This window comes from Ctenopharyngodon idella, chromosome 11 (assembly GCF_019924925.1).
Source record: "Ctenopharyngodon idella isolate HZGC_01 chromosome 11, HZGC01, whole genome shotgun sequence".
NCBI lineage: Eukaryota > Metazoa > Chordata > Actinopteri > Cypriniformes > Xenocyprididae > Ctenopharyngodon > Ctenopharyngodon idella.
In genome coordinates, this window is record NC_067230.1 from 6,423,715 (window position 1) to 6,448,392 (window position 24,678).

General features: G+C 34.4%; 3 protein-coding genes across 3 annotated transcripts; 1 reads left to right on the forward strand and 2 right to left on the reverse strand.

Annotated features, from left to right (window-relative positions):
• Nucleotides 1-1,994: 1,994 nt before the first annotated feature.
• On the reverse strand, nt 1,995-7,785 carry cishb (cytokine inducible SH2-containing protein b). The gene is made up of 3 exons (XM_051912345.1): nt 6,907-7,785; nt 5,658-5,817; nt 1,995-2,808 (listed from the first exon to the last, which is right to left on the reverse strand). Exons 1-3 carry the CDS (start codon nt 6,916-6,918, stop codon nt 2,333-2,335), a joined length of 648 nt encoding a protein of 215 aa, XP_051768305.1. The 5' UTR covers nt 6,919-7,785; the 3' UTR covers nt 1,995-2,332.
• Nucleotides 7,786-8,456: 671 nt separating this feature from the next.
• Nucleotides 8,457-19,025, reverse strand: twf2b (twinfilin actin-binding protein 2b). The gene is given in 13 exon segments (XM_051912343.1): nt 8,457-8,875; nt 10,628-10,749; nt 10,884-10,991; nt 10,994-11,033; nt 11,732-11,851; nt 11,949-11,990; nt 12,074-12,088; nt 12,202-12,306; nt 13,107-13,202; nt 13,355-13,533; nt 16,923-17,000; nt 17,800-18,011; nt 18,645-19,025. Coding segments are annotated over 12 exon segments (1,098 nt in total). The 5' UTR covers nt 17,825-18,011; nt 18,645-19,025; the 3' UTR covers nt 8,457-8,707.
• Nucleotides 19,026-19,730: 705 nt separating this feature from the next.
• Nucleotides 19,731-24,213, forward strand: rpusd4 (RNA pseudouridine synthase D4). Its single transcript, XM_051912344.1, has 7 exons — nt 19,731-20,085; nt 20,183-20,348; nt 20,652-20,856; nt 21,040-21,133; nt 22,538-22,688; nt 22,853-22,950; nt 23,822-24,213. The coding sequence occupies exons 1-7, from the start codon at nt 19,921-19,923 to the stop codon at nt 24,017-24,019; spliced, it is 1,077 nt and encodes a 358-aa protein (XP_051768304.1). The 5' UTR covers nt 19,731-19,920; the 3' UTR covers nt 24,020-24,213.
• The last annotated feature ends 465 nt before the right edge of the window (nt 24,214-24,678 follow it).

A 24,678-nucleotide genomic window follows, 5' to 3' on the forward strand; every position in this document is an offset into this window, starting at 1 on the left:
AAAGCGAAAGTATAACATACTAAGACGATTTTGACATTATATGTCATAATTATGACCAGTGTTGGAGTTACTTTTTTTAAAGTATGCTAATTCTTTTTACTCCCTAAAAAAAAGTATCTAATTGCACTACTTAGTTACTTTTTATGGGAAGTATGCGTTACTTTTTCTCACCATGGCTGAGCTTGCTTGATTGTTTTTAATAAGAAAAAAAAAGTTCTATTTTTGCCAAATTTAAAAGGCCCTTTCACACCAAAAGTGAAATGAATGAGCTTGAATGAAATGCAAATTCACGTCTGTACAGTAGAGGGCGCAGCTCAAACAATCCTTTCAGCTGTGCTGCAGCTGCCAGGACGCAGGAAGAGAAAGGTCAAGCTCTTTCCTCAGCAATAAAAAAATGAAACACAAATGTGATGTTTAACTAAAGATCATAGAAAGTCTGCATGAGATACTGGTTAATAAAGTTATATTAATTACATAAAGCATATTTATATTATTTATTGCAGGTTTGCAGTTTGCATTTCCCTGTGAGATGAGTGAATGCATGCCCACGTTTAGTCTAGAACTACAATAACCATCACGTTCACACAGCGCACACAACACCTCTTCACTTTCTCCCGGTTTCTCCCAACATGAGGACAGGAGAGGTGCCAGTTATGGAAAAACAAAGTAACTTGCGTTACTTATTTGAAAAAGTAACTCAGATATTGTTGTAAATTTAAAATTAATGCATTACTTTACTAGTTAGTCTACTTGAAAAAAGTAATCTGATTAGGCAAATCGTCTTTCTTGTAATGCAATTGCCCCCAAACACTGATTATGACATAAAAAAAAGTCTAAATTAGTCTAAATTATGACATACTAAGTTATAATTTATGACTTAGTATGTCATGATTGTGAAGAAATTATGACATGAAAAGTCGAAATTATGACATTAACCCCTGGTTTCAAAGACAAAGCTTAAGCCCAGACTAAATTGCATGTTTGAGCTGTTTTACCTGAAATCAACTTGCATTGACATATCTTAAAAATATGTTTTGTCACAAAATGCACACCAGTAGTTTATTTTTATTTATTTTTTTTCCTAAGGCACATTTCTAAAAGCTACTTAAATGTCCTAATTGAACTAAGGCCTAATCTGTGAAACCAGACCTCTAAGTCATAATTTTGATATTATTTAATATAATAACAAGTGAGTTGCTTGCATTTTAAATTTTATTGTAGGCGTATTATAATTTATATAATTAAAAATGTATTATTTTTAATACATGTAGTATTATTCACTTAAAATGACTGTGAGCCTGTTTTTAGAGTAGGACAGTTGTAATTCAGTGTTATAACTGGCCTAAAGTCAAAAACTGTGTGTATCATTATAATGTATTTTTACAACTGACATGTATGTTAGTAAGTAAAAAAGAATAGTGATTGTGTCTCAGAGCATTTAATTCAGTCAAATAGGAACTTTTTTAAGCACATACATAGCTCCAGACATGCACTCGACATACCATGTGTGCTGCAAAGAAATTCTGTGTTCCTTGTTTAATTATAAAGAACCCAGAAGTGTCCCTAAATTTCTTCTGCTGAAGTTGGCAACCCTAGTCTATTGAAAAAAATAAAGTTAGTTTGTAAGATGCTATTCTCAATGCATCAAAATGATCAAATGTCATCAAAATATTACATGCTTGTTTATGCAAATTATTAGTATGGAAAATGTATGGTGTTTGAAAATGTAAAATTGAAAATTGAATTGTTCATTGTCCTGCACACATTCAAAGACTTTTTATTTATTTTTTGTTGTCATGTTAAATTGTACATTTTATTTGTGTGTTTGGAGTGTGTGGGAAAAAAATTCATTCCTAGAATGATGATGTTGTCTGGTTAAACGTATTCTGTCAAATAAAGGCCTATGGACTGACAGCATGTCCCATATTGCCAGGGCATCTGTGATGGTTTCTGACAAACTTGTCACTTTTGTTAGAAATTACACAGACACAGTATTACTCAGTATACTCAAGATACAGTATTATTTATGTGTACTGGTTTTGAGATTTTATTTTTTCAATGTTCTGGTGATGGTAGTATGTAGAGTTGGAGCTCCATGAATACTTGGAAGCACATAAAGATATAGAAACATTTTGGTTTACTAAAAAGAGAAATATTTACAAATATTTTTTTAAAAATCTACACAAAGTAGTCCTTGTTAATTTGCACAAATGCACATCTCTTCATATGACAATAATAAGAGGACCCACAATCCAAGATTTGCGACTTCATGGCTAAATCACCTTTGCAAAAACGACCCCCTAAAATGCACCAGTGTCCTCCCCAAGTGTCCTCAAACCTGAAAGGGGTATTCTTGCAAGTAAATCAACAATGGCCGCGGCAACGGCAGCTGTTTATGGGAATCAGTGTGTCTGTTTATAACGAGGCGTGTAAGGTGCTGTAATGTTGGAAAGGCCTGAGGTCTGTGGAGAGGCTTCCTGAGCTTCAGCAGGACGCCATTGTCCTTTGACACCATGTGACGTTCTTCTGCTTTCCTCTCCTCCTCTTGACTCGTGGATGCGTAGTGCTGCACAAGACTAGGAAGAGCAGAAAAGGACAACAGGCAAGATCGGGCTGGAAAACTGGAATCAAGACGGAATCGACCACTGTCGTATTCTACGCGGACATTAGTTGGGCCTCTCTTGGTCTTTATGGAGAGAGTAAAGAGGTAGAGTGGATGGCTGCTGTCACGCACAAGGAAAGTACCTTCTGAAGTTCCACTGAGGGCATCCCTTGCCTCACTGGCTGTCATACCACCCCAGTACCATCCTAAAACATAAAGAAACTTATTTATTACAGTTTTTTTCAATTGCTAACATAACATTTGTCCAATCTGTAGTTACATTTTCAAAACTCTAAACACAATTAGCACAACATCCGTTTGTTGTGACCATACCATTAACACAATTCATGTCGTTTACACAAAATGCAGTCAATTAACATGTTTCTAAAATGCTTACATTTTCTTTTCATACAAGCTGACCCAATACCAAAATCATGGATTTTTCTCATCTTATTTACAAATGCGTAAACACAGAATGTCAGAAATGAACACCTAATGTTCCGATCTTTAAATATAAAACCTATATTTCTGCAACAACAGCAGCTCAAAAGTATTGAAAAATATATAAAACAAATACTGAAACAATTGATAAGCAGTTTTTAATTAGCAGATCACTGAAATATTGAGAAATAGCAGATTCCAATCTCAGTTGGAGGCATAGTCAGGTGATGAAGTTCTTTTCATTACATGGACACACAGTAAAATAGGACTCTTTGAATTGGTTTTGTTCAGTGTGGATGCAAAACAACACAGAGGAGCAGAGAGAGAAAAAAATGTCTAGGGAGAGGAATAGTTGAAGGAGGAGTGGAGTAGTTGGATCAGGACAAGGGAGAAGAAGAGTTAGGGGAGAGGAGGAAGAATATGTGCTGGATTGTGCATCTCTATGCTTTTCCCCCTTACACATGTAGAACCTATGAAAGCTTATTTCTGCCATGCATAGAAAACAAAAAAGATAACTGTGACTTTTTATCTCACAATTCTGATTTCTTTCTCTCTATTCCTAGTTTATATCTCACAATTCTGAGAAAAAAAGTCACAATTTTTACTTTTTTATTCTATAGGCAGAATTGAAACATGACAAGTAATGCAGTTTTTGTAATGCCATCAACTGTTAGTATTTTGACAGTCATTGCGCTTTGACTATATGTTCATGTTACTACTGCTACTAGTGCTACTAAACTAATGCTAGTGTTTTGACAGAACGACTTGATTTTAAATCAGGTTTGCTGTGTTTTGATAGAGTTAGTGTATGTAGAAAAAGGTTTTTAGCATTTTGAAATGTAGAGTTTGTATTTATTTAACAAAATATGGTTTTGGGCTGAAAATTAGCTATTTGGCTAATTGTGTGATGTAGTAGGTGTGTTGCTGTGTTAAGAGTTTAGAAAAAGTACTTTAAGTATTGGTAAACGCTTGTTAGCAATTGTAAAAAACTGTAGTATAAATACAGTAATACGTTCTCTTGCAAATGTTTGCGTTCCCCCAAGAAACTTTGTGTTCGCTCGCAAATTGTTTGCGTTCCCCCAAGAAACTTTACGTTCACTTGCAAAATGTTTGCGTTCCTTCGAGAAACTTTGCGTTTACTCACAAAATGTTTGCGTTCCTTCGAAAAACTTTGCGTTTACTCACAAAATGTTTGCGTTCCTTCGAGAAACTTTGCGTTCGCTTGCAAAATGTTTGCGTTCCTTCGAAAAACTTTGCGTTTACTCACAAAATGTTTGCGTTCCTTCGAGAAACTTCACGTTCGCTTGCAAAATGTTTGCGTTCCTATCGAAAAACTTTGCGTTTACTCACAAAATGTTTGCGTTCCTTCGAGAAACTTCGCGTTCACTTGCAAAATGTTTGCGTTCCTTCGAAAAACTTTGCGTTTACTCACAAAATGTTTACATTCCCCCAAGAAACTTTGTGTTCGCTCACAAAATGTTTGCGTTCCCCCGAGAAACTTTGTGTTCGCTCACAAATTGTTTGCGTTCCCCCAAGAAACTTTACGTTCACTTGCAAAAAGTTTGAGTTCCTTCGAGAAACTTTGTGTTTTCTCACAAAATGTTTGCGTTCCCCCAAAACCTTTGCATTCGCTCGGAAATTGTTTGCGTTCCCCTGAGAAACTTTGCGTTCGCTCACAAAATGTTTGCGTTCCCCCGAGAAACTTTGCGTTCGCTCACAAAATGTTTGCGTCCCCCGAGAAACTTTGCGTTCGCTCACAAAATGTTTGCGTCCCTCGAGAAACTTTGCGTTCACTCGCAAAATGTTTGCGTTCCTTCGAGAAACTTTGTGTTCGCTCACAAAAACATTTGCTTTCACTTGCAAAAGGTTTGTGTTCTTTGAGAGTGAAATGCAAAACATGTGTGAGAGAACACAAAAGCATTGACTAATTATTTTTCCTCCCGTCTCATTTTTTTTTTTCTTCACTATGTCCCTTTAAGGGCGCCATAGTTTTTCATCATTGATAATAATAATAAATGTTTCTTGGGCACAAAAGTAGCATATTAGAATGATTTCTGAAAGATCATGTGACACTGAAGACTGGAGTATTGATGCTGAAAATTCAGCTTTGCCATCACAGGAATAAATTACATTTTAAAATATATGATTTTTTAATAAATAATAAATCATATTAATTTAGAAAAAATAACACATAATTAAACTATTATTACAAATTGTAAAACTATTATAAATTATAATAATAATAATTTGACAATAATAATTAAATTATTTGTTTTATTTATTAATAATTTATCAGAACAGAGATAAACTGTTGCTATATACATGTAAGAACCTTCATCATACATTTATTCTTAAAAAAAAAATAAAATAAAACGATTATGATCTTTTGAAACTGTACATTATTTTGTTTTGTCATGTTTGTTCTAAATCAGAAACTGATTAGGTTTTTATTGGCCAGTTAAGATGGAAGGAATTTGACCTGATAGTTGCTGACACTGGACAGATGCAATGAGGATTATGAAGTATGTCTTATAAAATATATACAAAACTGATTGATTGTTCTCTTTATATATTCGTAGTGTCTGCAGGTCGCTTTTTAAGACTATAGGTGTACCTGAGGTGTGTAGGTGCTGAAAGGTGGTGGTGATGAAACGCAAGTCCTCAGCTGGGGCCCAAGAGTAGGGAGCTGCTTGGGACTGCTGGATTTGTTGAACTTCTGATCCGTCCCTCTCATTTTGAGCACCTGTACCCCTTGCAACCATTCCTGAAGGTTTCTTCATATGGAATAAAAAACACATCTTGATATGTAATCAACAAATATTTTTCTACATGTCAAAATGACATGAGAGGAGATAGCAGAGCTAAAAGTTCAAAGGTTAAAAAGTGTTGTGCTGTTCTTTCTATATCAGTCTTTTGTCATTTATAATTTCAACTGAACTCAAAGTATGAACAAACAAAGGAAGTACAGTTTGCCAAGAACAAGAGAATGCACTCAAATGCTATTTACACCATGTGGCAAGAATTTCAGTGGAAAGCAGCAGGGTAAACAACAGATCTTACAAGACAACAAGTCACAATCAGTAAATCAGATCGATATGTTATAGGAATGATAATGTTTTTATTTCTGTTTCAACATCTGACTCAATGAGTCAAAATCTGTCCTTTCTTAACAAGTATATGATAAATAATTATGACATCAGTGGTTAAGTCAACATATTTAAACACTCATTTCTGAGAAGACTGGATAAGGTGACATTTAGAAAAAGAGTACATGTGGCTTTCTCTGTAAATGAGAGCAACAGAATTTACAAACAGCTTTTAGGGATTGAGATAACGGATTGTTTCTCAAAATATTGAATTGTTTTCTTTTATAGACACTAAGTTGTAATTTTTTTAAAGAATTTATATTTACACAAACTGTAAAATATAATCACAGGCATGTTATTAAGTCTATAAAATGTTATAAATCAGATTAAAATTCTAGAATGATGGTGTTGGAAAACAGCAGAACCACAATTTAACACATTTTCAAAAATACATTTAAAAATGTATTTCATTAATAACAAAATAAAAGCTAAATTATGTGCCTGTCAGAGAAATGTATACCTACGTTTAGCCTATTTAAATTTGTTTAAAAAGGCATTTAGATGAGATGTTCAATTTCGAAACATCATAAGCAGCGGCAGAAATTTTCACACGATGATTTTAACAAGATGTGTTCAACAAGAATTAATTATTGCATAGCTAAATGTAACCACTCCTCAGTTCATCACAAACTAATGAACCCATCAAACAGGTCTGGCCACTTCAGTTTCTAAGAAACTAAAAAGATTTTCAATAAGACAAATATATAGATATCTTACCTTTGTGGGCATAAAATCGTCACCTTCGGTAGGTCACCAACAAACAGCAGAATGGAAGATGACAGTTTGAAGATTTACAGGCGGTAAAATTCACGCGAATCCAAGTCCGGTCGTGTGCCAAAGCTGCTGACATTGTTTCAGCAGTGCTATAATGGCGACAAAGCGCCACAAACCGAGGAAATCTCGTTAAAACCTAAACATTTTACATAAGGGATATTCCCTAATGTTGTCTATCCCGGACGAGCCTTCTTTGCCAAATATTCTCCAGGGAAGCGCGAAGCGAAATGAGGGCGAGATTGACGAAGAATAACAAAACAGCTTTATAGTAATTTAATAAGAGTAAAAGGTCGTTTGGTTTGGTGGATTATTATTTTCCTGAAATAAGAGCAGTAAGAAACGCCTTTGCCTCACGTTTGGCCGTTTTATGAGTTGACGCGCGTTCTAGGAATCTCATTCCAAGAACTGCGCTACATCTCAGCGCTCGCGGCCTCATCATCGGGCGCTGCGCTTCCATTGGCTGCAGAGTGCCGTTGACGAAGCGCCCGGGCCGGTTTCAGCTGCGGATGACTTTCCCAGTACACAGCTTTCCAGGAATGCTGAAACAGTCGCTGAAATTGACCTCTGCGCCAGCAGCATGGACAGAGAGATCTCTGAGATATAGCAAGGGCTGTGACGGGAGGTGACTGCAAGGTAAGCGCAGTGCAAGGTAAGTCTAATTCCAGAAAATGTGTATTGCCAGAATGTTAGTCACATAGTTAATAACATCTAACATCCTGGTAACTAATCAGGCCTTGGATCAGCGCTTGAGTTAACCCTTTAATAGTCATACCCATAAAAAAAAAAACAATGGAAAAATGTTTATAATAAATAATAAATAAAATTGTATTAATAAAATAAAAAATAGGCTAATAAATAAAATCCCAGTAATATTTTAAGCCCCCAAAATTGTTTATTATGTGCTCTCTCTCTCTCTCTCTCTCTCTCTCTCTCTATATATATATATATATATATATATATACACAGTCAAACCAAAATGTATTCAGACACCTTGAACATTTCATTCATTAATTCAGTTTATTCACTATAGTTTAAAAAAATGGTAATAAAACATGACAAGATCTCAGAGTTAAACTGTGTCAGAAATCTTAATTATGTCAGATAACACTTAAGCAAAACATGGTCAGGTCAAAGTGTCTGAATAATTTTGGGTTCCAAATTTTTATCAGTTTTACTGGTAGTCCACTGTATGAAGAATTTTTGGGTATAATATGACACAGCTTACTTTATTTTGCTATCCTCACATATATGAACTATAGTGTCCTGCACCCACTAGTAAAAATAATCAAAAATATCTGAATAATTTTTGGTTTGACTGTATATATATATATATATATATATAACTGCAGTTAACTAATGGTTTTTGATTACCGGTTCAGATATCTTAGCAAGGTTTTGTTAAATACGATTTTCTTTTCAGCAGTCAAAATGTGCTTTACCAAAAAAAAAAGGTGTAAACAAAATGCTGTTCCATAGTAAAACAATAACTGAGATTTAATAAGACAGACTAATAGATTTTATTTTAATTATAGCATAAAAATCATCACCTAAACAACACATTTATGTGGCCTTGAAAACCGTGTGAGAATGTGTTTCAGAGTGAAAGAAGATTAGTTAAAATCTAACATAAAAAAATAATACTAACAATGAAATGGAAAGCTCAGACAAGAAATAGGCTACAGACCATCGAGGGTGAAATTAAATGTGTATCCGGTGTCATTTTACATTTGTTGACAGTATGATTCTAGCTCTCATCTCCATTCTCTCCTGCTCCTTTGATTAGACGCTTGTTCCCTCGTTTCCCTGTAGGGCCCTTTGGCTTGGTGAAGGCTTGTTTCAAAGCGTGCTGCTTCGGGTACACCTCTTCATACAGGAAATCCTCCGTCAGCCCCTCTCCACTATCAATCTCCATCTACACACATGACACATAAATAAATTAACTGAAATAAGCATGAATATATGCATTTGATTAGAAGCAAATGTCAAAAAGTTACGCTCTATGAAGTTACACTTCCTTTCAAAAGTTTGGGGTCAGTAAGATTTTTTTTTTTAATAAATAAATACTTCTATTCAGCAAGGATGCATTAAATTTATCAAAATGACAGTAACGACATTATAATGTTACAAAATATATCTATTTCAAATAAATGCTGTTCATTTGAACTGTCTATTCATCACAGAATCCTGAAAAAAAAATGTATCATGGTTTAAAATATTAAGCAGCAAAACAGTTTTTAACATTGATAATAATAACAAATGTTTCCTGGGCACCAAATCAACATATCAGTATGATTTTGAACAATAGTATATATTCTAATAGCATATATTCACTAATTTAGGTTTTACTTTATTAAAATTTAATGTATGTAACCAATAACATACACATAAGCAGTCACATTTAAGTGTTCTTAAGTATTTAAAGGTAACTTTTTTTAAGCTTTTGATGGATGAAAGTAGGGGTGGTTCTCATTAAGGAATCTCAAGCACAAACTGTGCAGAGTAACGTGTTTAATCACACACACATCACGTTCTCTCTTTGAAAGGCGTACCATATGTTCAGTTTGAAACCAATATCCTGAAATGTGTTAACGGAAATTGTTAAACTGTAAATTCAGCCGCTATATTCAGGTCATTATATTCTTATTTGATGTTGACACAATAAAGATGTTTATAGACGGATCATGTTTGAATTAAATATGTTCACACTTGAGTCTAGGATAAATAACCAGTTGTGGCCAATTGCAATTTCCTAATAAAAGTAAAGTTCAAGGTACTGTGATTTTACTTATATAGCTGATTATACAGTTTATTTTTAATTGACGATGTACACACACACACACACACACATATATTATATATATATATATATATATATATATACTGTATATATATATATATATATATACAGCAATATATATACAGTCTATATATATATATAACAGTACAATATATATATAACATCTAAGAGCAAAAGTCTTAGATGTTGTTTTAGCAATGATATAATGACCATATATAATTATTTCTCAGTCTTTTTATTAGAATATGAACAGAAAATACAGTAAATTTGTATGCAGTATAAAAAAAAAAAACAGAAAAAAATTGGGGAAAAAACAGCTTTTATAAGCTAAAGTGGCAAATATTTATTGACCTCCCGTTACACTTGAGCAATAGCAGGAATCGGCTCTCTTAAACCTAAATAAGACGGGAAAGGACTGGAAAACTTTCAAAATCTGATGAGAAGTTTCTCAGAATTTCTTTTTTGAGCAAAATGGAATAGGAGGTCACACTAAATACTGATTTAAAAAACAAACAAAAAAAACAGTTTAGTTCAGAATTTTTTTTACAATTTGTATACATATTTCCTGTATTTTCTGTTTGTATTGTAATAAAGAGACTGAAAAATAAATATGGATGGTCATTAAAACATTGCTAAAACAACAAAGCTGATGGTGGCCTAAGACTGTTGCACAGTACTGTATATGTATATTATACACACACACACACGCATGCATATATATATATATATATATATATATATATATATATATATATATATAGGAGTAAAGTATGACTTTTCAATGGAAATATAGGATATTGGATTTTCAACAGCTAACTTGAAAAACATACTGTACAGTATCAGGACCATTTGTTGTTGTTACTGTACCTTTTTGGCGATCTCTATATGATAGTCTCTCTCTACCTCATCCAGTAGTCGATTCTTACAGCTGGAGTAGAGCATCCTTTCTTTGATGCTACAACTGTACCCAGGCATGGAGTAGATGAAAACTGGTCCACATATTCAAGCACAAACATGACAAACATTAGCTTTGTAGAAACATCATTACTAATCATATAGAAACCTGAAACTCAGCTTATTGTGATATGGTCAGAAAATAGATTATTAATATTTTGACACTAACCTACAGCTTCCAGTGGCTGTCCTTGATGGGTGTGTTTGTACAGGAAGAAGTGGTATCGTGGGGCATCAGTGGGGATTCTGCTTGGCAGCTCTTTGGTCTCTGTAGACTAGTGTGGACCAGCTCAATTGTCTCTCGTTCGGTGTCCAGCCTCTTAAAGATGATACAAAAAGTGCTTTGTGATTGGGATTATGTAGATGATAAGAAGTGCAGCAGGCATAATATTCTATGTGGTAATGTAAATATGTACACTACCATTCAAAAGTTTGGGATCAGTAAGTTTTCAACATTGATAATAAGAAATGTTTTTTAAGCACCAAATCAGCATATTCGAATGATTTCTAAAGGATCATGTGACACTGAAGAATGCTAAAAATCAGCTTTGACATCACAGGAATAAATTACATTTTAAAATATATTAAAATAGAAAACAGTTATTTTAAATTGTAATAATATTTTAAAATATTACTATATTTTTGATCAAGTAAATGCAGCCTCGTTGAGCATAAGAGACTTTTATTTAAAAACATTTTAAAAATCTTACCAACACCAAACTTTTGAATGCTAGTATCCCGTATGTTTACTGCATTATGCATATTTTGAATTTAGTTGTATTGTTTCCTAATTTATACAGAAATGTAATATTATGCAGAGAATTCTGTTTTAAAAACCCGCAAAATAAACAGGCTATTCAATGAAAAGCAATTTATTTGAATGCATAATGCGTATCTTTATATGTGGTTATTCAGTGCATCCTCTACTGTTAAAAGTACAAGTGGCAGTCTGAATATTTTGTTTTGAACCTACATTTAAAAATACATGTATGTATAGTGTATGTGTGTGGGACTTACTAGTTGAATGTAATTGATGCGTTTGTGTTTAAGTTGCTGTAAAGCATGTTTAGCCTCCTCTTGCAATGGGAACGCCAAACCCTGTAAAGTCGGATTTTTACTCTCCACGCTGATCTCTGTCTGTATCAGAGACACATATATATATATATATATTTTTTACTCTGTAACATTAATATTTCTAATTATATTTTTAATGTGAATAGAGAGCTGAGGCTACCTTTGCTTGTCCACTCACGGTGGCAACTCGTCTTCGCTCGTCCTTAACAGAAAAGTACAAAAGTTTAGTGTAAATCCACTTAGTACTCGCACACTTGAAAACAAAATGAATCACAGGACACTTACCCGTGCTACTTTGTCCTGTTAGGTGCATTGTTAAGAAATACATTAATTTATTAGACATTAAAGTCAGACAAACTGTAAGATATTCAGTTTTGGTATGCAGTGATTTACACATTTTGGGCCTTCCTCACCTCTGTTATTTTAATCTGATGGAGTTGTTGCTCAGCAGTGGTGAGGGGGGCCGGGCTGGAGGAGGAGGACAGATGCCGTAGATAACCTTGGAAACAGATGTCTTCCTGTAGGTCAGAACAGTAAATAGTGCTTAGATGACACATCATCACACTTCTTAACATGTGAACTGAAGGAACCTGAACAAAGGTGAGTGAACAGAAAACATTTGCTCATAGTGGGTTTACTGTTGTTAACCCAGCAAAAAAGAATCTAAACATCTAAAACATCTAAACTCTTAAATAAAGGATCCAAAAGTTTTTTTTGTTTTTGTTTTTCACAATGATGCCATAGAAGAACCATTTTTGGGTTCTCCAAAGAACCTGTCAGTTCTTAAAAAAACCATTTTTCTTAGTGTGAAGAACATTTTAATATTCTGAAGTAACATTTTCCACTGTAAAGAATCATTTGTGGAATGGAAAGAATCAAATAAATGAAACCTTGGTGAGCAGAAGAGACTTTTAAAAACATTAAAAACATCTTACCGTTCAAGAACTTTTGACCGGTAGTGTAATATGTCAGGAAAACACATTATTAGATAATATTAACATAATGATGGACTCTCTGGAATACTTGATTCTGATTGGTCAATTGCGGAATTTCAGTAATCAGATACTCAGAAGATATGATTTTTGCATTACCAAAAGGAAATGAAAAAATCCATGATAACTTTTCCATGACTTTCCAAAAAGGGAAAAAACAGAGAGATTGATTGGAATGGAATTAAAAAAAGGAGAGGGATTCAGTCAAATATACCATCACTGATCACTCTCTCAGCTGTTGTGTTTGAAGCACTCTTGATAACTAGTTTATAATATACAGGTAAAATTATAAAATAAATTCATGCTAAATAAACCCATTTACACACCTGGACTGTTCCAAACAGTTCATCAGTTATGTGACTTCCTCCGAACTCTTTCTTCAGTGTGGCTCGGGTAGCAGCATACACCATCTTTAACCTCACCTGTGTGGTGTAGAATGAATGGGTGTTGTCATTCAGAAGGATAATTCACGGTATTTTTCCCCAAGGGGCTAAAGGGAACATTATTTATAGACTGAGAGGGTGTGAGTTTGTATTGAGCGTACATTTCACTTTATCATGTGTTTCCTACTTACTGGTGACTGGTCTGGTGACCAGGAGATAAACAGCCACTCATATCCCAGCTGGTTCTGTGAGTCAAGGCGGTAAAGGATATAACAGGGTTCTAGGCCGTCCAGCATGGGCAGGACACATGCGTCATAGTCCTGATCCCAGCTCTGAGAAACCTCTCTGTACGCTCCCAACACCAGCTGCTCTGAAACACACACAGACAGATACACACACATACACACCTCATAACACACACCTTGACTACTTGCAGTAGCCCCAGATAAATGCACTGACTATCAGTCTGGGTCCAAAAACAGCATGGTGCCACTGCTATCACACACTGCATGTGTAACATTCCACATTCCAATTTATCTTCACCTTTTACTTGACATTATTTAGGGTCAGCAAGTGACTAAAATATATTTGTTAAGGTACAAGTTGTTACTCTTAAAAATAATATATGTAATTTTTATATTATTGTTTGGTTTTAAATGATAAAACAAAACCTAAACGATGAACACCCATGTGAACTTGTGTGGTACCCTTGTGAAAAAGAAGTACACTTATGTATACTTTTTAAAAAGAGTACTTATCACAGAAAAAATACTTAGGCCTAAGTGTGAACTGAATGTATTGTTTCCGGGCACTTAATTGCACTTTAAAATGAAATCACAATGAAATCAAAACCAACAATTCTTGCTTTTCTTTTTTCATAAATTATTTATCATGCACATCATTAAATCATGTGCCCTCGTAATCTTTAATCAAAATAACTTCCCCTCCTACTTGCAGTCTTCTCTTTTCGGATGATGTGTTTACTGGAGTAACATGAGACAAACATGAGATCGACCAATAGCAAACCACAACCACCCAATGATCCAATCAATTCCTGATGGACAAAATCAAGTCCTGTCCCACATTTTTTCTTGTTTGAGAAGCTGTTTCACTCATATAAACGTCACAATAGGAAAGAAAAGACTATTGCAACTTCTGTTTCCCCCCGAACCACTAGGGGGCCCCCTTGCTCTCAAAGATGATTTAATGACTAGGGCTGTGTAATTAATCGAAGTTTAGTTTCATTTTTGATCTTGGCTTCCAACGATTAAGAAAACACAATACTGCATTCCGTTCCTTTAAAGCGGTGTGCTGTCACCCTTCTCACATAACATCCAAATCAGTCAAATCATGTAAAGTGACTGTCGTAATATAGAGTCTCCTGTCGGAAGTGCTCGATACTAAAAAAGAGTTGAAAGTGTATTTAGCTGTGAAAGAATATGGCTCCCCAGGTGGCTTTCTGTGCATGTGATCCAAGACAGAGTGAAACACAGACAAGTCAAGTATAGGCGGGGTATGCGATTAAGCGGACAAAACTAAAAAAAAAAAAAAAAGTAATCGAATGCTTGTATATTAGATCGGTGCATTCATTTTTTAAAGTGACAGCAGTCTAAAAAACCTGCTGCTTTGTCTGTCAATTAATGTTAATCAAACAACAAAAGAAAACGAAAGAATCATTCACTGCTCTTCACTGAATAACTTTAGTAACTTCAATCAATGTATATTTAATTCATATGTTTGTTTGTTTTTTGCATTTGATTACTTTATTCAATTTCTATATAGTAGGCAGGCTATTATTTTCAGTAGGCCACATTTTTATTTAATTTGTATCTTTTTTCTTTTGTATTTGTCCTATTGTTTGTAAATTTTTTTATTATATACAGTTGCAAGAAAAAGTATGTGAACCACTTGCAGAATCTGTGAAAATGTGCAAAATAAGAGAGATCATACAAAATGCATGTTATTTTTTATTTCGTACTGTCCTGAGAAAGATATTTTACATAAAAGATGTTTACATATAATCCATATGACAAAAAAATAGCTGAATTTATTAAAATGACCCAGTTCAAAAGTTTGTGAACCATTGATTCTTAATACTGTGTGTGGTTACCTGGATGATCTACGACTGTTTTTTTTTTTTTTGTTTTGTGATGGTTGTTCATGAGTCCCTTGTTTATTCTGAGCAGTTAAACTGAGCTCTGTTCAGTTTTCCAGCATCTTCTGCATATTTGAACCCTTTACAACAGTGACTGAATGATTTTGAGATCCGTCTTTTCACATGGAGGACAACTGAGGGACTCAAACACAACTATTAAAAAAGGTTCAAACATTCACTGATGCTTTAGAAGGAAACACAATGCATTAAGAGGTGAAAACTTTTGAACAGGATGAAGAGGTCCAAATTTTTCTTATTTCGCTTGAATATCATTTTTTTTTTCATTTAGTACTGCCCTTCGGAAGCAACAGAAAATACTTGCGTGTTTCCCGGAAGACAAATTAAATACAATTTACCTTGATCTTCAAATTCCAAATGTTTTCACCCCCCGGCTCTTAATGCATCGTGTTTCTTTCTGGAGCATCAGTGAATGTTCGAACCTTTTTTAAAAGTTGTGTTTGAGTCCCTCAGTTGTCCTCAGTGTGAAAAGACGGATCTCAAAATCATTCAGTCACTGCTGGAAAGGGTTCAAATATGCAAAAAATGCTGGAAAACTGAAGAATCTGCAGGACCTGGAGGATTTTTCTGAAGAACAGAGCTCAGTTTAACTGCTCAGAACAAACAAAGGACTCATGAACAACCATCACACAACAAAAAAAACAGTCGTAGATCATCCAGGTAACCACACACAGTATTAAGAATCAACGGTTCACATACTTATGAATGGGGTTATTTTAATAAATTCAGCTATTTTTTTTTGTCTTGTGGATTATATGTAAACATCTTTTATGTAAAATATCTTACTCAGGACAGTACTAAATAAAAAATAACATGCATTTTGTATTATCTCCCTTATTTTGTTAAAATTATTAACATTTTCACAGATTCTGCAAGTGGTTCACATACTTTCTCTTGCAACTGTAAAAAAACATGATTTATAATTTTAAAAGATTTATTGACAGTGAAACTACTCTAAAAGAACAGATTAAGTCATTTTGGAAGTTTGTATGAACACGCTGACAGGGGCCTCCTGACAAAATTTTGCTTAGATCCCCCAGAAGTCTAGGGCTGGCACTGGGACTAAGTACATCTTTATATGTACATGTAATTTAATGACTTCTATAATGACTTCTATTGTCTGATGAAGTTGCAATTTAGAACATTTAAAATATATTAACTTATATATGTCATTTCAACATTTTGTTTTTCACAAGGGTACTAACTTCATACATCCACTAAAATGACCTTGCAAAAAAGACTTAAAAATGTAAATCAAATGTCTAGCATAATTTGTTGCTTGTAGATATAGTTTTATATTTTATCTAATGCATTTAAATTAAATTTAAATCTATTTTTGAGGCAACTATATGATATCTAAAGTGACCAACCTGTGGTACTCTAAATAATATCATAACTTGATGAATTCTACAGTATTTTTTTGTTTTTTTTGTACAAATTGATTCATGATTGGAAAGTGCAAATAGCACTAAACTAATCAAAAGCTCCCTCAATCTTTATGCTCAAACCAAACCATCCTCAGTGTATTGAAATATCAATATTGAATATACATACAGAAGTTCTCACAAACACATGCTCCTACTCACCGCTCCTTATAACAATCTTCATGGCTCTGACAGCTCCTCTTCTCGCCTTCACGAGGAACTCTCTCAAGTCTGGAGTTGCTTGTTTCAGCAGAGAGGTATGACAATACAACAGAGAAAATATACAGTGGTTAAAACAGAATAATTCTGTCATATGTCATATTATAATACTGAAGTGACCATCCCATCATATTTCATATTATAAATTCTTACATTAGCACTTAGTTTAAAAAAGAAAATTGACTGAAACAAAGGAAATTTTACACTGCTTCCACACTGTGCGGCCTGTGCCTCATTCTTGGCCTCACCATGGTAACGGGGCATCAGGACTCATAAATGATGTAGGTGCAGGTGAGATGGATGAGGAGCGGCGCTTCCGCCCGTAAGCTTAAATTACCTCCCATCATCATTCACATAAAACAAAGTCTAATATCATCACTCTATTTCAAACCTCTATAACTATAAATACCTCTGAATAACTATATATATATATATATATATACTAAATGTTTGTTTGCTAAAACCAAGAGTAAAGCAATTTTCCTACTCAAAACAAAAAAAACAAAAAATCTTTTTTAAAAGATAATTCCCTTTTTACTACAAATGTAGATATATATTTGCACATAGACTCCATGGAAATCTGAGAAAGTTAATGCAAGGTTTTGATGCACTATTTTTTTTTTATTTTTATTTTTTATCTGGAGCTTTTACAGGTAAACATCTTTCATTTTGCCTTTATTGTGTATCTTCATAGTTTATATTACAAAATCATGCTTCCCTTTCACTAAAAGGAGAAGAGTAAAAATATAGTGGTTTTACTCAAATACTATAAATCCATATGGGCTACAGGGTATTTAAATAAAGATTTCTTCGTGCTTACCATGGATACCAGTCTGATGCGACATCCCAAGTGCCGGTGATGCTCCAGCTCAGTCCGAATTCCTGTTGAAACTCCCACAGTGTCCTCCTATTGTCTTCAGTGGCACTGCTATCCGTGCCCAGCAGTGTGGTCCAACTCACTTCCGTACAATGACATCAACGCCCCTTAAGCATCTTACCTGGGGAATCCTGTTTGAAACTCGATCTGCGGAACTGAGGAAGATGTGTAGCCTAATATTACACCTGTCAGGGGATGGGTTCCAGCACACCACCTATCTAGTATTATTCACCCATCACTGGTGGCCCTAATAGGGTATAAAGTGGATGACAACATCTGTTATCTGTGATGAACTGCATGATAATGCTGCTCTGGTGTAAAAGAAAAGGCTGTACTGTACTGCTACTGTAATGGAGAGTCTGAACATTATCTATCTGTCTTGCTCTTCTACAAACAGTTATGCAACCTTCCATTTGTGAAAAGAAATGGCACATTATCACTCACACACATCGAGGACCTGATAGGAGCATATAAACCAGCGGCCTGTGCGAGCTCAAATTCCACCAGGCTGACATGAGATACCCTGAAGGCGACTGCTGACCCCCAACCAGCAGGACAGGCTGTTCATTTAGACAAGCTAACCAGCTACCGAAAAGCCATTTCAAATAGTAGGCCTGAACTGTTTCTACTACTCCTTGAGATTTTGCTTGAGATTTGATTGAAGGAAAAAGTGCGTTGTTGTGGTTTTAAAAAGTGTTTCAAGGGGGGTTTATTTTGTCAGAGCATCTGAGGGACAAAAATGTTTAAATCTGATATTATTTATGTGTATAAAAAGAGAGAGAACATACCTGTGAGTTTGCTAGTGTTGGCTTCATGTTTAATTCAGTCAGCTGTGAGCACAAACCCAGCCATTATTCATTATTCAGCGCAGCCCTCCCTCCAAAGATGCACAAATGCTCTGCACACATAGATTCTCTTTCTTCTTCACATACCACACACTTTTTATTTTAACATTAACTATACACTTGTTTGTATGCGCTGCTAGACAATGTTTAAAAGGAATTCGTCCTGTTTTTCATCTCAGCCCTCTTTAGGAAAGCATGCCTAATTTACAAATTAAATTATACTGTTGTTCATATTAGCCTACATTTTGTATGGCTTACTGACAAATAGGGCTGAAAATTCATTCAGAAGCAGTTCCGTTTTTTATGAATTTATGAGTGGTTCTTTTTTGTGAATCGGAAACATGGAACCAGTGTAGACTGATTCTCAAAACGAATGACTCTTGTGAGCCAATTTTTGTGAATCAAATCATTTTGTGAATAAAATAGCGTATATGTCCATGTTGGTTTGATATATTTATGTAACAGTAATAGCCTATATTTAATTTGCCCAATTACTTTTATTTTGAACTGTGTCATTCCTCCACTACTATTTTTTTTTTTTAGATTAATATCTGTAATAACATATGTCTTAGTATTTTATGCAATGACATTCATAAATTGTGAGTGACTTAAGTGTCCAGCTGGAAAAAAAAAATCTAACCCAACCTGATACTGTAAATAATATTTTAGAACTTACTCTTACATTATGTTTGTTTTTTCTATAATAAATTGGTCTGAGGAAAGATTCATGAACTGAAAATAACAAACAGCACCGAACTATTCTTTTTTAATTAATCAAAATCATACAGCTCGACTAGCGTAGTCCGATTCCAGAACAAATGACTCTTTTGAGCCTCTTCTTCTTAATGAATCAAAAACATACCAGAATGGAACGAATTATTCTATTAAGCAGATTTTAGTAAAAAAAAAAAAAAAAATTTATATATATATATATATTGTGTAAATAATTATTCTGTAAAACATGTTATAATAAAATAAAATATATTTTTGTTTGATTTTGTATTATTTTAGGCTGCCTAGTGACTTTTATTTTGAACTGTTGTGCATTATTTCTCCTTGCTCATCTGATTTTACTTATGTGTTTAGTGTCCGCCTGATTACTCGGCTTTAGCTGTCATACTCGCATTTTTATTCTGACATATATAGCAATGAGTAACGTAAGATCTCGTGACGCAGGTTTTTAGAAAGGGAGTTACTTTTGAACTGTTGATCTGTGAAAATGCGACACGCACGTGAGGTGACATATACGATGCTCATGAGAGCGTATGCCACAGCTTCAAAGACTGAGACCGTCGCTTCTAACAGGAAAACAGGACTGAAAGCAGCAGATATCGCGAACAGACTCCGGAGTGAAAAAGAAAAACGGACAGATGACAAAAATGAGGTTGGATACGTTTGTTTATGCATGTATTGTCTGTTTTGACTAAAGTGAATTTATGTGCAACCATTTAGGTTCCGTCTTTTTTCGTTCCTCTCCAAAGGTTCCGGTGTCACCTCTACAGAACAGAGTGAATGAACTCAAACAGTTCACTCAGCAGCTACAGTCTATTCACCCTAGTGTGCTCGCAAAAGCTCTTTACAGGAGCATGCTTTATGAAGACCAAAACATAATCGCCATAAATAAACCATATGGTGTGCCTTTGCATAGTGAGTATTTGACATCAACAACCCTCTGGTATTCTTTTTTTTTTTTTTAATGAAATCAATGTACTATAATTTGTTTCAATATTTTTTGAAAACATTTTTAATAATTATTCTGTAATATTTTGTATATTGAGGAGATTTTATGGTACTAGATAATATTCACTTTTAAATTATGCACCATTTATTTCTATGTAAAAATATTAGGGGGAAAAAAAAAACATTTCATATAATCAGCTAATACAATGTTGAAGACAGATCATTTGATATACTAATATATTCCTTCATTTGCCTGCTCCGTTCTTATAGATGTAGATGGCATCAGAAACTGCATTGCAGAGTGTCTGCCTTTGCTGGCAAAGATAACTGATGGCATGCAGGCAGGATCACAGTTGCATTTGTGCCACAGTCTAGAAAAAGAGTCTACTGGAGTTTTGATCCTGGCTAAAACAGAGGAAGCAGCTGAACATGTACAAACACTCATCAGATCACACAAAGTGGAAAGGACATTCTTGTAAGTTAAACATCAAAACCTGTATTTGTTGCTTGTCTTTAATTGGATGCAATTTAGAATAATTGGTTTTTGTAAGGCTAATTTGATAGTAAGCCATTGTGGTAAGCCACAAGTGCTTGTCTAGTGCAACATTTTTTTCTTTACTGTCAATTGAACATAAATTAAACATATTGTTTTGTTCAGGGCGGTCACTGTAGGTGTGCCTGTTCCATCAGAGGGGGTGATTGACATTCCTATTATAGAGAAGGAGGTCATGGGGCCTCAGCCGCATTTTAAGGTAATATAACATTGTATTCATAAAAGATGCCATAAAGATGCTATAAAGTAACAGAAAATATTTTTTTTCTGTATTGTGACATACGTCAGAGTAAAACCGGGTATTGAAAAAATAATTAAATGTAGGGCGGGGCTTGGTTCTTTCCATTGGATGATGATTGGATGGAGGCAGATCTGAATCTGAGCTTGCAGCCAATAGAGTGCATTCAGTGGCGTTTGTTCAAAAGTATTTTTTCCATTCATTTTCTCCATAGACATCTTTAAAAAAAAAAATCTTTGTTAAAGTGTTATAAGCCAAGAACCAAGCCACCCAGTTACAAGATGAATCACAACATTACAAAGTTTTACATGAAGCAAAAAAGTATTTGAAAATCAGATTAAAATACAAAGGTACAAGACTGTGTACTTGACGGCTTCAGTAGGGAAAGAATTACAATTCCATAAAGCATTGTGAATAACATAATCAAAATTAAAAACAATGGAGAAATATAAAACTATTTATTTAAAGTTGTTGATTATGTTTATAAAAATAATATATTTTAAGTTCATTGCAAAATATATTAAAATATTTAAGTATTTTGAGACCATAGAGAGACCGACTCGATTACGACTTGATTTGTGGTGGTTCATGGGAGTGGGCGGAGCTAAAGAGCAGGGTTTGCTTGTTGCAATTCTCTGATTGGAGTAATTTTCTGTACAGCATCATGGGTAATGCAGTTTTTCTCCACAAATTGTTAAACACTTATTTTTAAAATAAGTTGAAATAATGCATACAGATGTCATAAATAAAAGCATATATCATGAATTAACAACCTCTGAACTCGCAGTAGGTCTAAATGTTTACAATAGTGTTGTCAAAAGTACTGGCCGCGATAACAAGTCGGTACTGACATTTTAAAAATGTGACGGTTTGAGCGCTGTTGAGCAGATTCGTAAACGCCTCTGATTGGCCATTGTGTTCACGCACTCATCCGATATGTCTGTGACAATCAGAGGTGTTTACGAATCCGCTATTTTTAAAATTTCAGTATCGACTTGGTATCGCGGTCAGTACTTTTGACGACACTAGTTTACAAGTTATTGTTAAAAATCAGTTTCCCTATGGAGAAACTGAATGCAGTCGGAACCTGACTGTTTCACTCTATTGTAAGAAAGGGGCAGGGTTTAAGCGGACTTAATGATTGGAGAAGTCCAACATACAACACCAGAGAAAAGTCTGACATATTTACATTTTGAATAAACATTATGAGGTCAAAAAACGAAACATGCATAGATGAATTCTTCACAATAAAATCAATATGATTCATTTAGAAAATAGTTGACTTGTTGACTTTAAGAATAGGATGTTCTCCAGCTTTCTTACATTACTAGAATTAATGTGAAGAATAATGTTTATTCTGCTCAGATGGGTCTGAGCCCATTGTTCAAAGTGAATGAGGAGGGAGATGGAGTGACCAGGGTGAGAGCTAATCGGCAGGCACAAAATGCAGTCACACAGTATCGGGTTCTGGACAGCACCAGTGGCTGCAGCTTGGTGGAACTACAGCCTGTCACAGGTACTGACTGACCATGACATTTGAAAAGCATACCCGACTCAGAGCATTATTCCTAATTGTGCCTTATACTTCCTAATTATCATAAATGTAACTTGTTTTTTTATTTATTAAATGAAGGAATGTAAGCATATGATGACCAGAACCACTTATAATGTTTGTTTTAGGTGTAAAAAACCAACTTCGAGTACACATGGCTCTTGCTTTGACCTGCCCCATTCTCGGAGACCATAAATATGCTCACTGGAACAAACTAGCACCCCAGGTATGATAAATAGGACAATGTTCGAGCAAGTGCTGGTTCCTTGAATGATGATGTGAAATATTATTACATTTTACATAACTATTTTCTTTGTAATATATTTTAAAATGTCATTTCTTCTTGCCATGGCAAATCTGAATTTTCAGCATCATTACTCTAGTCTTCAGTGTCACATGATCCTTCAGAAATCATTCTAATATGCTGATTTGGTGCTCAAGATTTCTTATTAATCAATGTTGAAAACAGTTTTGCTGCTTAATATTTTTGTGGAAACTATGATATTTTTACAGGATTGTTTGAATAGAAATTTCCAAACAACATCATTTATTTGAAATATTTTGTAACATTTATAAATGCCTTTACTGTCCTTTTTAATTTAAAGAGACAGTTCACATCATCATTTACTCAAGTTGTTCTAAATGTGTCTCGAGTTTCTTTGTTCTGTTGAACACAAAAGAAGATATTTTGAAGAATGTTTTGAAGAAACCAAACAGTTTCTGATCTCCAATGACTTTCGTAGTATATTTTTCATACTATGAAAGTCAGTGGGGTCCAGCAACTGTTTAGGTACCAACATTCTTCAAAATATCTTCTTTTGTGTTCAACAGAACAAAGAAACTTGTACAGGTTTAGAACAACTTGAGGGTTACGAGACCTGAACTATCCCTTTAATTCAGTTATTACAAAAAAAAAAACTTACTGATCCTAAACTTTTAAATGGTAGTGTATTTCCAGATTAAAAATGATTTATATGAACATCGTAAGCGTTGTGTTTAATAATGAATAATCAAGGTGGTGTAGTGTTTTCTTGAGACATGACTCATTGTCACGTTTGAAGACTGACCACATGTGGGTCTCATATTTCGGATTACAGAAGCTGCCAGAGGGCACACTGCGACGGCTGGGCTTGGTGCAGAGTAAAACACGATATCTCCCTCTTCACCTGCACTCCCGAAGGATCGTTCTGCCACGGGTCAAAGGTCATGGCGACATTACGGTGTCCTGCCCCCTTCCTAAATACTTCACCAATGCCTTGAAGAGACTACAGATACCACTACCAGGAAAAGAATGAAATGGATCACACAGCTATTAACTCCTATTGAAAAGTGTTAACAGTTGCATTGGATTTGATTTTGTAAAAAAGGTCATGTACAAATCGGATATTTTGTTGTTGTGCGTTCTGAAGGGTTTGGTTCCAGACTTTGTAATAAAAGATCACTGAAAATGTTTAATGGAGAAAAATTACATATTTTGCCCAACCTGTAAGACTTGAGTGAATAATGATTGCGCAAACTAGCGAGCCACACTATATCTGTACCATATAATATGTTATTAAATTTAATGAGTTTTCCAGATCTAGAAAAAGCACTTTTAAAATTAGTTTTCCTCGTACATCCAGGGTTTAAGACTTTAAAGAAAAGCAAACTGTTGAGGGGGTGAATTAAAATAATCTTTAAGTTTATTTTAATTGTTTTGCCTGATTCTAAAATGATATATTTGGAAGTTTGCTGAAGTCCATTGGTCGAGAACCACTGATTAAAAAATAGAATATAGTTTTTAGTGTTTTTGTAGTTTATTATGTGCCATTTATCAGTTAATCGGCCATAGCTAAAATAATTCTCATTGGCTAGAATTTTATTACCGGAGCATGTCTTGTGCAAATCCTTTGCAAAATAACTGTAAATTGTAGCATTTGATTCAATAATGCATGTAATGATAGTTTAGTGAACT